Source organism: Hermetia illucens, chromosome 4, assembly GCF_905115235.1.
Source record: "Hermetia illucens chromosome 4, iHerIll2.2.curated.20191125, whole genome shotgun sequence".
NCBI classification, from domain to species: Eukaryota; Metazoa; Arthropoda; class Insecta; order Diptera; family Stratiomyidae; genus Hermetia; species Hermetia illucens.
In genome coordinates, this window is record NC_051852.1 from 53636464 (window position 1) to 53653020 (window position 16557).

General features: G+C 43.2%; 1 protein-coding gene across 2 annotated transcripts in view; it reads left to right on the top strand.

Moving 5' to 3' along the window:
* LOC119655502 (T-box transcription factor TBX10) overlaps window positions 1–10902 on the top strand; it is an 83796-nt gene extending 72894 nt beyond the window's left edge. The window contains exons 7-8 of one of the 2 annotated variants that reach the window (XM_038061404.1): window positions 10181–10338; window positions 10393–10902. In XM_038061404.1, coding sequence (XP_037917332.1) covers window positions 10181–10338; window positions 10393–10709 — 475 coding nt within the window. In that variant the 3' untranslated portion in view covers window positions 10710–10902. The remainder of the gene's footprint in view (window positions 1–10180; window positions 10339–10392) is intronic. The other variant, XM_038061405.1, reaches the window with a different exon arrangement.
* The last annotated feature ends 5655 nt before the right edge of the window (window positions 10903–16557 follow it).

Genomic DNA, 16557 nt, shown 5'->3' on the forward strand with positions numbered 1-16557 from the left:
TCAAGACAAGATTTCAGCCTGTTAAGGGCGAGTCTTTCCAGTAATCAGCCAGCCACTGGGAGCAAGTATATTGGCCTGTATGACTTCACCTCTGCCCTGCCGTTTCACTCCCCCTCCCCTAGATATACCCTCCTTTTCTCCAAAAGTGCCTTCCTTGCCTCGGGACTAGCCTCTAGCACCGAGTGCACGTTATTTGAATCAAACCTCCCTGTTTTGAAGAGTACCTTCAATTTCAATCCCCGTACAGAAATTTGCCCCTCTGAAAAGGAGGCCTCTTGCACTTCGTTTTGCACCATCTCCCTGGGAATGTGCCGTATGATCATCCTGGGATTGGTTCCCTCGCCTTTCGTGGCTCGGAGACTTGTTTTCTTAATCTCCTTGTTATTTAGGATGGCCTTCAAGTCACCTTCACTGGCAGCTTCGATTACCACGTCGTTTGTACCAGAATTGCTAACATTTTTTATGTTTATTTTTGCCTTGGTTGGGTTGACGGCCTTGAATAATGCCTTCTTTGTGTTGATATCCTCGCTAGTTGCAATTTTATTCTTCTTTCGTTCCCCCACATTTTCCTTTTCTTTCTCAGTTTTTGTTTCCATCTCGACCTTTTCTGGCTACTTCACTGATCCCTTGTTTGCCTCCTTTTCTGGCTCGCCCTCACTCGGTGAAGATGTCTACGACGTGTAGTGTCGGTGTAGTGCTACGGCATCTTCCTTCCAATCCCAACTTTGCTAAAAAGGCTTCATCCATCTCCGCTTCGGATTCTCCTATAGTCTTCGCCCTCGGCCTGACTCTTTTCTTACTTTTATCCGCCATTTCTAATGATGCTAACGAATAAGGTCAACTTTAGCCGTCAATTCAACCCCCTTAAATTTCCTGAAAAAAATATTGAGTTTAAAGAAGAAATCAGTTACAGAGTTAATTTACCAAACCCATTGAAAAATTAAAATTATTCACTCCAAGAAACCACCTATGTGAAATATATTCATTCAACCTGTTTCCCGAAATCCTATATTCAATGAAAGTAAAACAAGTCGGGAAACCGGAAGCTGGACGCTTCAGGTACGAAAGGTTTTGTGTATTTCTTAGTACGTAGCACGTAATATCTCCATATATTATGTGAGAGTATCCACTTTCGGATGATATTGACATTCATAGTCTTCAATTTTCAAAGAAGCAACAAATTTGAGGTATTATAACTTTGTTAGTAATAGTGCAATTTCCGCCAAACTTGGCAAGATCATGCTCTATATTATAGCCTATATCACTGCAAAATTTCATGGTAGTAGGATGAACTTAAGGGGGGTTTCTAACCAATTACAAAAAATTCTAGTAATATACTATTATTAACTTTATTTAAACAGACATCGGCATGAAAGGTACTTCGGAGCCCAGGCACCGTATACTGGCAGCCTCCTGATTTTTTTCAGATTTTTCGGTTTGGTAGTTTCTGAAAATGGCCCCCTTAAAGAAGTGATCACTTTCGACCCCCCGCGCTCCCCACCCTTCCAACGAATGTCAAAACGAAGATCGGCTCTGAAAAGTACTAATCTATTAATTTGATACCCCACATGACTATATTTGATGAAAAAAAATGTTACACTCTCCTTTTGCATGTATAGGGACCCCCCCTTAAGTTCGACGTAAAAGGATGTAATTCACTGTATGCGTGAGCGTTCACAGTTCCCATCTTTGTACCAAATTTGGTGTCAATCGCTATAACCGTCTCCGAGAAAAATGCGTGTGACGGACAGACAGACAAACAGACAGACAGACGGACAGACAGAGGGGGGAGAATGCCCAAAGATATGAGATCTATATACAATGTAAGGATCTCGGTAAAGTAACATCGAAAGAAGAAATTTGTACTGCTCTGAAGGAGCAATTCAAGTTGAAAGAACTCACCGAGGAGTCAGTTGTGGGCTTGCGAAAAGCCTATGGTGGTACTCAAACGGCCACAATACGAGTACCAGCGGAGGCAGCACAGATGTTGTTGGCTGCCGGAAGGGTTCGGATTGGATGGGTTGTCTGCCGTTTAAGGGAACAAATTTCACTGAAGAGGTGCTTTAAATGCCTTATGTTTAGGCACTTCGCGAAGGCATGCACCAGCAGCATTGATCGATCCGATCGATGCAGAAGGTGTGGGGAGAAATGCCATATTGCCAGAGAGTGCAATAGGGACCCCAAATGCCTATTGTGCGAAGTAAAAGAGGGACAGGATAACCGGCATATTGTCGGAAGTGGTAAATGTCCGGAATTTAGGAAGGCGCTCACTGCAATGAGAGAATGAGGTTTATCCAAATAAACCTCAATCATTGCAGGGTCGCTCAGGATTTACTTGAGCAGGCCACGTTCGAATCTGAGATGGAAATCGCCATCATAAGCGAACCGTATAGAAACCGTCACGGCGGCATATGGGTCAAAGATTCGACTGGTGGAGCGGCGATATGGGTTTGCGGTCGACAGGCCATACAATGTACTGCAAGTCAAGCAGGCAGTGGCTTCGTGTGAGCGAAAATAAGTGGTGTATATGTATACAGCTGCTACGCCCCGCCAAGTTTGACACTGTCTGGATTCGAGCAAATGCTTGATAATCTTGTTGCGAGGGGACCTAGTCCAAAGGTGATTGCTGGTGATTTCAATGCTTGGGCTCTAGAGTGGGGTAGTAGGGAATCAAATGCTAGGGGTCGCAGTTTATTAGAAGCTTTTGCGCAGATGGACATAGTTTTGGCCAACCAAGGTGCTGTAAACACCTTTCAGAAAGGGGGGTCAGGCTCGGCTGTAGACCTGACCTTTGTCAACCCTTCGCTGGCGCGTGGTATGTCCTGGTGCGTCAGTGAACGCTACACCCACAGCGATCACCAGGCAATCTTCTTTGAGACATGTGTCGAGCCACAGGCCAAAGAGCTATCATGCCCGAAACCGAGAAAGATTTCAGGCTGGTCTGCAAAATCTTTGGATGAGGAGACCTTCATAGAGGTGTAGTTAGATCAACCTGATAAAGTAGGCACCTCTACGGAAAGAGCCATCCATCTGGCTCAATGCATTGCCAAAGCGTGTGACGCGTCCATGCCTAGAAGGTGTTCATTCCCCAGTAGAAGACCAAACTACTGGTGGAATGATGAACTGACCGGCCTTCGATCAGCCTGCCACCGAGCCAGAAGAGTGGCTTAGAGGGCGGTAGGTAAAGTTGAACAGGGACAAAAAGAGCGCGCCTATAAGGCAGCCCGCAAAAACCTCAAGCTCGCCATCCAGCGAAGCAAGAGGGAGTGCCTTAACGAGCTCTGCTCAGAAGCGAACATAAACCCGTGGGGGAATGCCTACAGAATCATGATGGGACGATTCAGAGGCCGTTCATCTCCGCAGATCACGTGCCCCACCCTCTTGCTAAAAATCATCCAGGGGTTATTCCCCCAGCAAGAGGAGAGCACCGACACATTCCAACCACCTCTGAATGTGGCGGCAATTCCGCCAGTCACCAGAGACGAGCTGTTGGATATCTGCGGTAGAATAGGAGACAACAAAGCGCCGGGCTTGGACAGAGTACCGAATAAGGCCCTTAAGCTTGCCGTGGAATCCAGACCGGACATGCTCGCTGAGTTGTTCGAAGCGTGCATGTCCGAGGGGATATTTCCAGTGGCATGGAAGCGGCAGAAGTTGGTACTTCTGCCTAAACCAGGTAAGCCTCCAGGTGAACCATCTTCATATCGACCCATATGTCTCCTGGATACGGTGGGGAAAATTCTAGAGCGGGTAATCTATAATAGATTACTCCCGGTTGTTGAGAGCCAAGGCGGCCTTTCGGATTGGCAGTATGGGTTCCGTAAAGCCAGATCAACCACTGATGCCATCAAATTGGTTACTGGCTTGGCCGAAGATGCAATTCACGGAAAGGGTAGTACCAGCAAATATTGCGTGGTAGTAACCCTGAATGTGAAAATGCATTCAATTCGGCCGATTGGAATCTAATACGGAAATCTTTAGGTTGGTATTCCCGCCTATCTCGCTGCTATCGTCGATAGTTATTTAACTGAAAGGAGGCTCTGGTATGACACCGATGACGGACCCCAGGAGTACGTTGTTTCCACGGGTGTCCTGCAGGGCTCCGTATTGGGCCCACTACTGTGGAACATCATGTACAACGATGTATTTAATCTTCCCCTTCCGGGGGAAGCCACAGTGGTGGGTTACGCTGACCACATAGCGCTGGTTGTTGTCGCAAAGCATCTCGAAGATGCTGAGTTATACTCAAGTGAGGCAATCGGTGTTGTTAAAAGTTGGCTAAAGAGCTCTGGTCTGACAATTGCGGAGGAAAAAACGGAAGCGGTCCTCATCACTAAGCGCCGGAAGAGAAATTATGCCTGTATTAGAATCGGGAATCATATCATCACTTCCAAGCCGACCATCAAATACTTGGGAGTGGTGATAGACAGGAAGCTTAGCTATAAGCAACATGTGCTGTATGTTTGCGACAAATCATCCGCTGCAAGTATGGCCCTGGCAAGGATGATGCCGAACATTGGAGGGCCACGGCATACCTCTAGTTTGCTTATAGCCCGGGTGGTGACCTCGATCGTGCTCTATGCAACCCCAGTTTGAAGGGAGGCGTTGTGGATGTCAGGGAACGCTACCAAACTGAGTTCAGTCTACAGGAGGACAGCCCTGAGGGTATGCTCTGCCTTCAGGACTGTCTCAGATGATGCAGCATTCACCATCTCTCGAATGATGCCGATTGACATCTTGGCAGATGAGATCGCGAACATATACAATGCGAAGCCAACCTCTTCCTCATCGCGAACGAAGAAGACTGAGGGGGAGAGATCCATAAATAGATGGCAAGAGCGGTGGGAACGCTCGGGAAAGGGTCAGTGGACGCAGAGGCTCATTCCTGCCATCAAGGAGTGGTTGGAGAGACGACACGGTGAGATTAATTATAATCTCACCCAGTTTCTCATGGAGCACGGAGGATATCTCCAATACCTTCACAAGTTTAAATTGGAGACCTCACCCGATTGTCCAAATTGCAATGGAGTCCCAGAGGACCCAGAGCATGTATTCTTCCACTGTCCGAGATTTGTGGAAGAAAGGAGGAATCTAGAGGAGACTCTAGGGGAGGTGCTGGTACCAAAAAATCTGGTGCCGAAAATGCTAGCACATCAAGAGAATTGGGATGCGGTAAACTCCATGATCGCATCTATCCAAAATAAACTGCGAAAAGCAGAGAGGAGAAAAACGCGGTCACTCCGCCCCGTGATGTAATACCTTATTGTGGTTCCGCGGGGCAGGGAGGGAGTCGGGGGTGGTTTTAGTGGGTAAAAATCCCACACGCTGGTGTGTCCAGACCAGTGTCTTTTTGAAGATTTCCACCTCCTCAACAAAAAAAAACAGACAGAGATAGACAGACAGACAGACAGACAGACAGTAAACCGATTTTAATAAGGTTTGTGTTTACACATGCATGCAGCACTTACCTTACACTCTCTTACGCCTTGGTACTCGAATTCGCGGCTTGCCCACAAATGTTTGTAGTTTCTTTACTTTTTCCTCGCTGATGTATCAGAAATTTCGAAGCAGAATACTTTCGAAATGCACTACGCAACAAAAACGGAACGTGAATCACAAAGCCGCCGAACTAGCACCTCACAACCCCTTCAATACGCACTTGCACCTTCGAAATACTACACTAATTGGAAGAAACTAGCAATATGCAAAATGCACCAAACACCATTAGTACACTGAACACAATATCCCCTTCTGCAATTTTTAAGAGGTTCCACAAAACCACACAGAAGTTCAAAACGCCGTTTGAATCAACTTTCCCAAAGTCCCGTTATATACACCTCTATCGAATTTTACTAAATCACAACTACTAGCAGTGGAAAAAGTCAAAATTATCTGAATTATCAGAATCACATTTGAGACCCCTCGAGTGTGGCCACGTAATAGCAACATGAAAATGTGACAATCAAAATTGCAGAAATTCAGGAGATGCAAGGAAAAGGGATCACAATAGGTAACAATAGGTGTTTGTTATTTAGGACACTAAACGTCATACAAGATTGGAGTTACAGTGTACTGAAGTGTACCGTTAACGTCTTGAATGAAGTGCCCTAACACACTCAAGGCCTTGATCCAATTGGATTGTTATGCCTACGATTATTATTATTATTTCAATACTTGGACTACAAAAGGTCTAAGCTTTCTTGAATGTAGACATGGCACTAGCTAATGTAGGATCTACGTTAAATTTTGCGGAGCCAGGGTTCGATTGATGATAATGACGTGCGTAAAGGAGTTCTACATCAGCAAGAAACTTGGATTCGCATGTTAGCGAGTGATTTAATCATAGTGACCACGAAGCTATCTTTCTGAAGATTGAGCAGAAAGCATGAAACGAATACAATGACAAAAGTATTCAATGAGCAGTAGTTGAACTGAGATTGCCAGGGATGCGTTCATGGATACGTTGTCAGTTGGGTAGGGTTTGGGAAGTTCCGCTATAGAAAGAGTGACACAGATGAGAAGACTGTTGACTGAAGCAAGCGATACCTCTTTGCCGAAACGGAGAACAGGCAGTAAGGGGTTATATACAGTTACAATGTTCCCACTTTCTCGATTTTTTTCGACAGCTTAGTAAATGCTTATTAAAAGCAGTATCAATTAATACATATTGTGGAGCGCTGGTGCTTTTTTGGGAATGGTTTGCGGGGAACACGAGAATTTGATAAGGGTTCATCCAATATGAGAATCAAAGATTTTTCGTTAGTATATCGCTTTGTCTAGGCACTGAATGAAGGATTTTTTTAAATGCGAATTTTCATAAGAATCACTCCGGATTTAGCAAAACGTTTGCTGTTTCGAGGTGTTAAATTTCCGATTTCTTTACCTAAAAGAAAATTTGAAAAAAGAATTGAAAGCCCTCATTCAACGACTAGCTTTTATCATAATATATAAGTGATAAATTTGGCGTTGATTGATTTTCTAGTAGTGCCCACCGCGAAAGTACTTTCCAAGAAAAAACAAAAACACGATCCTGAGATAATCCTGTTTAAAGTTTCATGCTTGTGTTTTTCATATTAAATATTAACTTATTTACTAACATCGTGTCGCCGGTTCCGCAGACCCCAAAACATCGATTTGTGGCTGCAACTACAAGCAGTATATACAACGATGAAGGTTCGATAGTCTTCATACAACTAAGCTAGAGTAGCGGGGTAACGTGTTATAAATAGCTATAACTTCGGACCTAATATTCCAATCGTTATGAAAACTAGAAAAAATATTCTTAAGATAATGTAGATACTTAGAGAATATGCTGTTGGAGTTTTCGGATGGAATGGCAAAATCACACAATTACGATTTCCATGCCTGAAAGGGGGAAGGTTTTGTAAAAGGGCCAGACAAAGATCGAATCATGTGGAAATCGAGCAGGAGCATAAGTGGGGCCGAGAAAAGAGTCAGGACGAAGAGGGCGAAGCTCCTCACAAATAATTGGTCCGAAACTTCTAAGAGAAGAATTTACCACGCCCTTTCCTTCTCACAAAGCAAATAGAATGTTATGTAAAATATCACTGGTTCGTGGGTGTATTAGCCATAGAAACAAACCGCAAGAGGATGAACTCGGCATTCTGCCTAATTGGGGGAAAGTCTGCTTCGTCGTCAGAATCACATCAGAGGAGGCACTCTATGTTGGTCCCTATTAATATTTTTGCAAAGGGGATGCTCTTCTTACAATAGACTGGAGGACACAGTCCCCGCGAACCGGGAGAACACAGAAGAAGACCAGCGAGGGAGGAAACCTACATAAAGTGGCAAGAACGGTGGCCAGATTTATGAAAAGGTAGATGGACCCATAAGCTCGTTCCCTATGTCAAGGAATATGCTGAAAGACGAGTTGGGAAGATGAATTCCAATTTGATTCAATTCAGTGGATTCCGCTTGTTCAGTACACGTATTATCTTGTAAAATTTCTATTCTGAACATACGCTTGTGAACGGGACAAAGGTTGAAGAAAAAGAAGAAATAGTGGTAAAAAATGGAAACAGTTGACTGTATGAAATCAAATGATTATAAAAGGGTAGTATCTGACTCTTTTTTATCCGGCTTTTTGCGTTTTATTGCTGGTAGGTTAATTGATTTTTTTTTCATAAAAAAAAAATTCAACTGTTTTTCTTAATTAAGCTAAAATTCCAAAACATCAAAAAAAGCAAGTTTAAAAGAGGTTTATTCAATTCTATGGAAAATGTACGAGTTCTTTTGAAATTTGCTGTCGAACATCAGCGACAGACAGACGGACACACAGACATTGAATCGATTCTAATAAGGTTTTGTTTTATACAACACCTTAAAAATGACCAATTCTATGTGCGTCCCAGAAATCTGATCTGAACTCTATTGTGAATCTTTGGGAAGGGTCGTGTTCGTAATCAGATATTTTCTGAAACCGATGCTAAAGGCAAAGGGCTATGCCACTATATATTAATAGAAAAAATTTTGTAAAGTTTGAAATTTACTGTTTATCTCGATTTAATAAATTTGTTTCCATTTTTTCGACTTCCTTAATTTTTGACAATTTTTACGTTACTATTTTTTGAATTATCATAAATAAACATTATAAGTTCAAAATTTCAGTTTTTTTACCCTTCCTATATACAGAATTATGGCGAGTCAGGATGTGTGTGGGCATCCTTCTGCAAGTATGATTGTTTAGTTCAACAGGAAAAGTCTCCCCGCTTGTCATTATAGGAAACTTGTTCCCAGTTGTTGATAGCAGAATTAGCCAATGCTATCGACACTTCAATTTCTGGGCCCGGTCCCCCATTCGAGTTTTTTTTTCCCTCGACAAAATACACACTGACCAGGTACACAGAGTAGTTGTTGAAGTAAGCAAGTATTGACTGTAGAAATAAAGTTCAATTGGTTTCCACATTCCTGAACGATTTTTGAGATGATCAAAGGACTCAACGGCCTCAGTGCAGCTCAGTTACCACTGCAGATTGCAATGCGCCTGCCCTTTAACCGCTCGCCAATCACCGGGGCTGCTGCTCTTACGATCGCACACATTTCAGCCTGAAAGACTATTGGATATTGCCCCAAGGAAAAAGCCCACTTTTCGTCAAAATTGTGTCAACATTTCAGATGAATCAGAGCAAAACTAAGGAAGATGAAGCGGTCTAAGCAACTACATTTTATTCCAAATTGTTCCTAATGTTCAAACTGCAAAGCGCATCTTCCACAACTCACGTTTTCAAAATCGGTACCCCACATAATTCTAAAATGACGCGGCGTCATCTTTAAATTTTCTGCGTAAAATCCAAGTTAACCTTGGAATTAATTATCGATGGCCGGTTTTGCGGTAGCTCCTAAGTATGTTTTGCTGCTTTGAAAGTATTGATTATTCTATTGACGAAGAAAGAGGATCAAAAGCTTACAAGATACACGAATGGAAAGGATGGGACGGGAAAGTCCATTTGTTATCTTCATTCTGCTTTCCAAATCCGGATTCTTCTTCCATTTTCTCCCAGAAAATGAAGAATAAAATTGAGTACACGAGCAGACATAAGTAGGCAATCTTTCATTTTCTGATACATTCTTCATAGAGCATTTCCCAATTTCGCTCTGTCTTCGCATTCAAATCATATTCCGTATACATTTGAGTTTGATTATTTTTTGTGTGCAGCTATCAAAGCCTGCTTCCTTGATTTATGTGGTAAACAGAATTCCATGGGTATCATATATACAATAAAAGTTTGAGGAATTTATTTTTAAAGCTTGGTATCATCATCATCCAAATGATGCCCGGAAAAAAATTTACACAGATTTTGATGGGATCCGAGGCGCGATCTGGTTCGTTTTGAATTGAAAGAAACACCAGAGGCCCATCCAACTAATGAAAGCCATATTTTGAACTGTCAATAGAGGCCTGAGATCCTCTGACTGGTAATCATACAATAATTCGGCGGCTGTGCGTGCTGCTGCCTGCGAGGTCGATCAAAGAATCTCATCTATTAAAGTGTTTACATCACTTCTGAAGACGCGAGATGCCTCGCGATGTGTTTGTTTTACGAAGGCATTTTTCTTTCAGTGGCGATGTAAACAATTATAAGTGTATATTTCACACGATCATCAGGTCGCACTCGAGCATTAAATCACAAAAAATAATACGCCTCATAATTTCTTCCAGATCGCCTGACATCATGACTTCTCTGAACATAAATCAGCAGAGTCACACGCGCATAAAAGAGCACCAGGCCCAGCAGCAGCATCCGCAACAGCCCCCGTCGCAGCAGCACCAGCAGCACCACGGCACCAAGAGCTCCTCTGCCAAAGACATTAGACGAAGTACTTCATTTCACTTTTCATCGCTCGCCCAAGTAAACAGAAATAAATTCTCAGTTTCAGGATTGGACAACCACGTGACAACGATTTCTCAATCAGCGCCGGAAGTATATCACTCCCGGAATGATAATATGAGCGCCCAGAACCTCGGCGAGAGCCTGTACCCCATAGGCCAGCCATATGCGACGGAGTGCAGCAATTTCGGGCCAATTTTTCATCGCCATAATCATTTGTCGCACGGATACGGGAGTCCTTATGAGAAAATCAAGATGACGACCCACATGGGCCAGCACTACAACAGCTACCAGTCCTACTACGCCCCGGCCCACCAGATAGTCAGACCCAACAACTACATCGACCTGGTCCCGAGGTGATGACGGCCTGGCCCCGTGTAAATTATTGCAATTTAATTTCGTTTGTTTAGGGAATATGTCACTCAAATTAATTTAGAACTAACGCGCGACCGGGTCCATGTGTTGGGCCCCTTGTAAATAGCAGATGATATCTCATCCAGCACGTCCATAAAAGTTTATGTAAAATGTTTCTAATTATCGTAATAAAGTTTTGTTTCAAGTAATTAACAAACATTTTGTTTGGACTTAATTTCGGATCGACCGATTCACTAGAGACGAATCTAACTCTAAAGGATTTTCTGTGAAATCGAAGTCCTTGAAAGCTGCATCTCTGGCTGCATTGACTCTGATACATTTCAACATAGAAGCATGAGAGACCGTGATTTCGAGTGTATCTAAATGGAGCGTGTTTTGCTTTTATTTATAGCTTTATTGAAGTGGTTTGGCCCTTTGTCTTGTTAACAGATCTAAGATCAATCTTGAGTTCCAATTTCTACTGCATACTTACCGAGAGTGTTAATAAAGAATCATCAACTGAGTCCTGTGGAATGTTAATTCGGGAGGAAGCAGAAACGGAATGGGTAATAATCAGGAGAAAATAAAAGGTGGACTGATAAGAACAATAACGGTGGCGCGTTGAAAAAGTATTGTGAAAAATAGGAATTGGCTATATTAGTAGGAGTACCCTGAGCATGGAGATTGAGTGCCCTAAGTGAAAAATAAGTCAGAAATGGAAAGCTTGGCGCTTCTTCTTTAAAAACTACAAATCTAGATCTTTCATCAAGTACGCCAATAGAGAATAGGGAAAAGTTGTTACATCCTTTCCCCTTCTTATTATTAAGTATGAGAAACCGGTGGCAATCTTCGCCTGTAAGATGAAATAGTTTTTAGGGTAAAATGGGCTACAATAAAGGGCAAAAGGCAGGAGATCGTCATGCAGTGCAGCAACTTTCGCGAAGATACCACGAAGGAGGGATAATCTGGGTTAGAAAAGTCGACAATTAGGAGGCCCTTGAAGGAGTATGGAGGGGTTCAAGCTGTAAGCAGCACTGAAGGTAAGGTTAAACAAGTCGCGAAACCGGAAGCTGGGCGCTTCAGGTATGAAAGGTTTTGTTTGCTTTTTGTGTGAGTATATTTGAGTGTAGAACTATACCATTTGTACGTAGCCCGTTAAGAATATGCATTTAGCATGTCCGATTTAGTACTTCAGGTTGTAAATTTACGCGGTAAAGACAATTTGAGCTACTGTAACTTTGTTACTTATAGTATGATTTTGATCAAACTTGGAGATAATATGCTTCATATCATATTTTATACTACTACCAACTTTTATAACTCTGGAATAAACTTAAGGGGGGCTTTTTAGTCAATTTCCCCGAAAATATGGTAATATACTATTATTAACTTAATTTGAACGGATACCGATATGGAGAGTATTTGGAGGCCTGGGCACCATATAGAGGCAGCTTCATGATTTTTTTCAGATTTTTCGGTTGGGTAGTTCCCCCCTAAATCTCAATGTAGGAGGATATCACTCACTGCATGTCTGGGGGTCCACAGGTCCCACTTTCTCACCAAATTTCGTGTCAATCGGTATAGCCATTTCTGAGAAAAGTGCCTGTGACAGACAGACAGACAATAAGCGGTATATTCGTACACAGCTACTACGCTCCACCGAACCTCACACTTCCTGAGTTAGATGCCCAGTTAGATGTAATTCTGGCCAACGACGGCTATTTAAACACTTATCGGAAAGGAGGATCTGACTTTTGTCAGCCCCGCGCTGGCACGTGACATGTCCTGGCAAGTTAGCGAGGACTTCACATACAGCGACCACCAGGCTATCACCTTTGAGCTGTGGAGGAAACCACAAAGCAGGATACCCGCACTCAGGAGGAGGGGAGTCGGGGGTGGTTTTAGTGGGTAAAAATCCCACACTCTGGCGTGCCCAGGCCAGTCTTTTGAAGATTTCCACCTCCTTAAAAAAAAACAAACAAACAGACAGACATTGAACCGATTTTAATAAGGTTTTGTTTTGCAAACAAAACCTTAAAAAAGTCTGGACAATTAGAATATCATAGGCAACAGAAAATGCCGAGTATTTAAGAAAGCCTTATATGTAGTAGAAAAATCAACTTCAACCATAATCTGCTCTTTTCAATTTTTTATGAGAAATGCATCGGAGTGGCATGGCTGGGTTAAAGGTCGAATTGAGAAGGCAGCAATATGGAAATCAAGCCAAATAAGACATAATACATTTCTATAGAATAGACGAACTGCCGAATTTCGTAGAACTAGACGCGAGGCTCACAATTTTTGACAACTAACCCTAAAGAAACAAGCACTATCACTGTCAATGCCAGTAACCTACCCAAACCTGAACGATTTAAATATATCGGATCAATGCTATCAGCTAATGGAGAACTGCGTTATGAAATTGCTTCACTCATTAGTGTAACCTGGACGAAGTGCCTTTTTTTGTGATCAACGTGTCAACGAACATTTCAAGTCAAAAAATTACGACAGTATCGTCCGTCCTGTCGCCCTCTATGGTTCTGAGTTGGGATGGTAATGAGCGGCGTCTCGCGGCAATGGAGACGAAGATGTTGCGTGACACGTCATGGTTACTTTCGGAATGAGGATATTCGCGATCGATATAAGGTTACACCGATCGATGGTATATTCACGTAATTCACACTAAAGAGAATTGAATTGATTGGTCTGAACATCGAAGTCAATTCAAAAAGATCAAAAGGTCTGTCGAAACAACGGCGGCATGATACGCTGGATCGTGATTTGAAAGCATTGCGACTACATTCAAATCAGGCTTTTGACAGAACAAAATGGCGCAACCGACCACGAGAAACCGACCGCGGTTCTGACCGGGGCACATCCTGAAAAGTTGAGCAAGTTGGGAAACCGGAAGCTTGGCTCTTCAGGTATGAAAGGTTTTGTTTGTTTCTTCTGTGAGTATATTTAAGTGTAGAACTATCTCATTTGTACGTATGGTAGCCTGTTATGTATATGCATTTAGCATATGTCTGGGCGTCCACAGTTCCCACCTTCTCACCAAATTTCGTGTCAATCGGTATAGCCGTTTCTGAGAAAAGTGCGTGTGACAGACAGACAGACAGACGGACAGGCGCGGATACTTACCACAGAATGTGAGTACCGCTAACCTTCCGATTGTCGAGATAGGCACCGCCGAAGTTCCCATGGTAAGTGAAAAGGAGGTCGTCGAAACTATGGATAAAATTGTTGGAAATAAAGCACCTGGCAGTCAACATAGCTCCAAATATGTTTGCCGAGGCGTTCATCACATGCCTTAAAGAAGGAGCATTTCCTACATAATGGAAGAAGCAGAAATTAATATTACTCCCCAAGCCAAACAAACCTTTGGATAAAGCTTCGTCCTACAGGCCGATATGCCTTCTACATAATACTGGCAAACTATTCGAACGAGTAATCTATAACAGATTAATTCGAATTGCTGAATAGGATGGTGGTCTCTCCGAAAATCAGTTGCGTTTTCGAAAGAGGAAGTCTACAACGGATGCATTTCTCCCAGTAGCTAACACAGCTAAGACCGCACTTGACGAGGGCAAATGTTGTGCAGTGATTACACTTGATGTGAAGAATGCCTTCAATTCCGCTAGATGGAGCAAGATACTTGAGTCCCTAATCAACTAAGGCGTTGCGAAGTACCTGGAGCGTATCGTTGCCGACTTCCTAATCGATAGGATTCTGTGCTGCGAATCAAATTAAGGAATGAAATCCTACCAAACGACATGCGGAGTTCCACAAGGGTCTGTCCTAGGGCCACTCTTGTGGATTGTTGTGTAGTACTGACCCTAGACCGTCCTACTGGTGTGACCTCCATTGGTTTCGCGAATGATATTGGTGTGCGGTTGTTGCACGCCTTCTCGAAGAAGTCGAGCTTTATGCAAATGAAGTAGTCTATGAGATTAAATCCTGGTTAGAGAATGCTGGTCTACAGCTCGCAGAGTATAAGACGGAAGTAGTACTTATTACCAAGCGGAGAAAGTGCACTTCCATGAAGATCAAAGTTAGAACGCAAACAATTCATTCCAAGCCTGCACTTTAGTACTTAGGCGTAATGATTGACTAGAACTTCAAATTGCATGTGAAGGGTGCAGCAACCAAGGCATATAACATCGGAGCGCTGATTGCGAGAATGCTACCAAATATAGGTGGCCCAAGGCCGAGCGGTCGACTCCTTATCTCGAGGGCGGTCAGCTCGATCCTACTGTATGCAACCCCAGTATGGGCAGATGCACTGAACAATATAGCAAATAAGAGAAAGATTGGAGCTGTGTATCGCATAAGTGTACTTCGAACATGTTGCGCTTACAGAATCATATCCAATGAAGCAGCTTGCGTGATAGCAGGAATGGTCACGATTGAGATTCTGGCGAAAGAAATACAACGACTTTACGATGGAACGTATCTCACCGGAGAATCTCCTGTCCGTCGGCGACAGTTCGCACGAACTGAAACTGTCGCGGGATGGTAAGAGAAGTGGCACGAGTCAGAAAAAGGCCGCTGGACTCACAAAATCATATGGGATATCCGGAAATGGATCGAGCGACCCCACGGCGAAGTAGGGTTGGACCTAACTCAATTCTTGAGCGGACACGGAAGCTATCGAGCATATCTGTATCGATTTGGGCATCATGATTCGCCATATTGCCCAAAGTTCCCAAATATTGCAGATGACGGAGAACACGTCTGTTTTTCATTGATTCGAAGCCCAAAGGGCTACATTAGAAGCTACAACCGGGGAGCATTTTACACCCGAAAATATAATGGAACTTATGGTGAAATCAAAAGGGATATGGACCAAAGTCGAAAAGGTGATTGCAGTCATCGGAAAGAAGCTTAGGCAGGAAGAAGTCATCCGAAAGAATGAACACGAGAGGAACACAAATATTAATATGAGCGCAGAATAAATTCTGATCCAGCCCCACTACGGAATACCAAGTGGGAGTCCCACGGGGAGATTGGAAGGAGAGGGAGGTGGTTTTAGTAGGTAAGAACCCCACATAACCGTGTGGAAGGACCCGGCGGTAGCTTTTGAAGCTTTTCACCTTCCATAGGAAAAAAAAAAGACAGACAGACAGACAGAGATTGAACCGATTTTAATAAGGATTTGTTTTGCACACAAAACCTTAAAAACGTAGGGCATGTTATTAAAAAGTAATTAACAAATTACAATTATAAATATATTTTTTTCATTTATTATTTCCGAGTTATCACAATCTCGGCAGATGCCGGATTTTACCTAATACTAGCACTAAGTGTCAAGCATTTAGGCTCGGACGATCCTACCTACTTAAAAACTAAAAGGGGCCCTGGTGGTGGTGGCCGGTGGTAGGTCAGTGGGAGAATCCGTCGAGTACCCCCCGCAACATCGAGCACGTATGCAGAATGGTGTACTTCTGCATGGTTTGAACCAGACTGTGCGAAAGTCCCAGGACATCAAGGGAAGCCGTGAGGGATTTAGGTACAATACCTGTAGCTGACAATATTATGGGAACTACAGCCACCCGCTCGAGACGCCAAATTTCTTTGATTTCCCGAGCCAATGGCTCATAGTTCACCTTCTTCTCCACGTATTTCCGTTCAATGTTGCTATTATGGGGGATAGCAACATCAATAATATACGCGGAGCGACCCGTCTTGTCAACTAGCAGTACGTCAGGCTTGTTGTGTGCGGTATGGCGATCAGTCAGAACTTGCCGGTCCCATGCTGTAAGCAGAACTATCAAGTACTGCTTGCGGCTCATATCGGTAAACCGGACATGTTCCCATGATCAGCCCATGCTTATATGCAAGGTTTCGATGGATA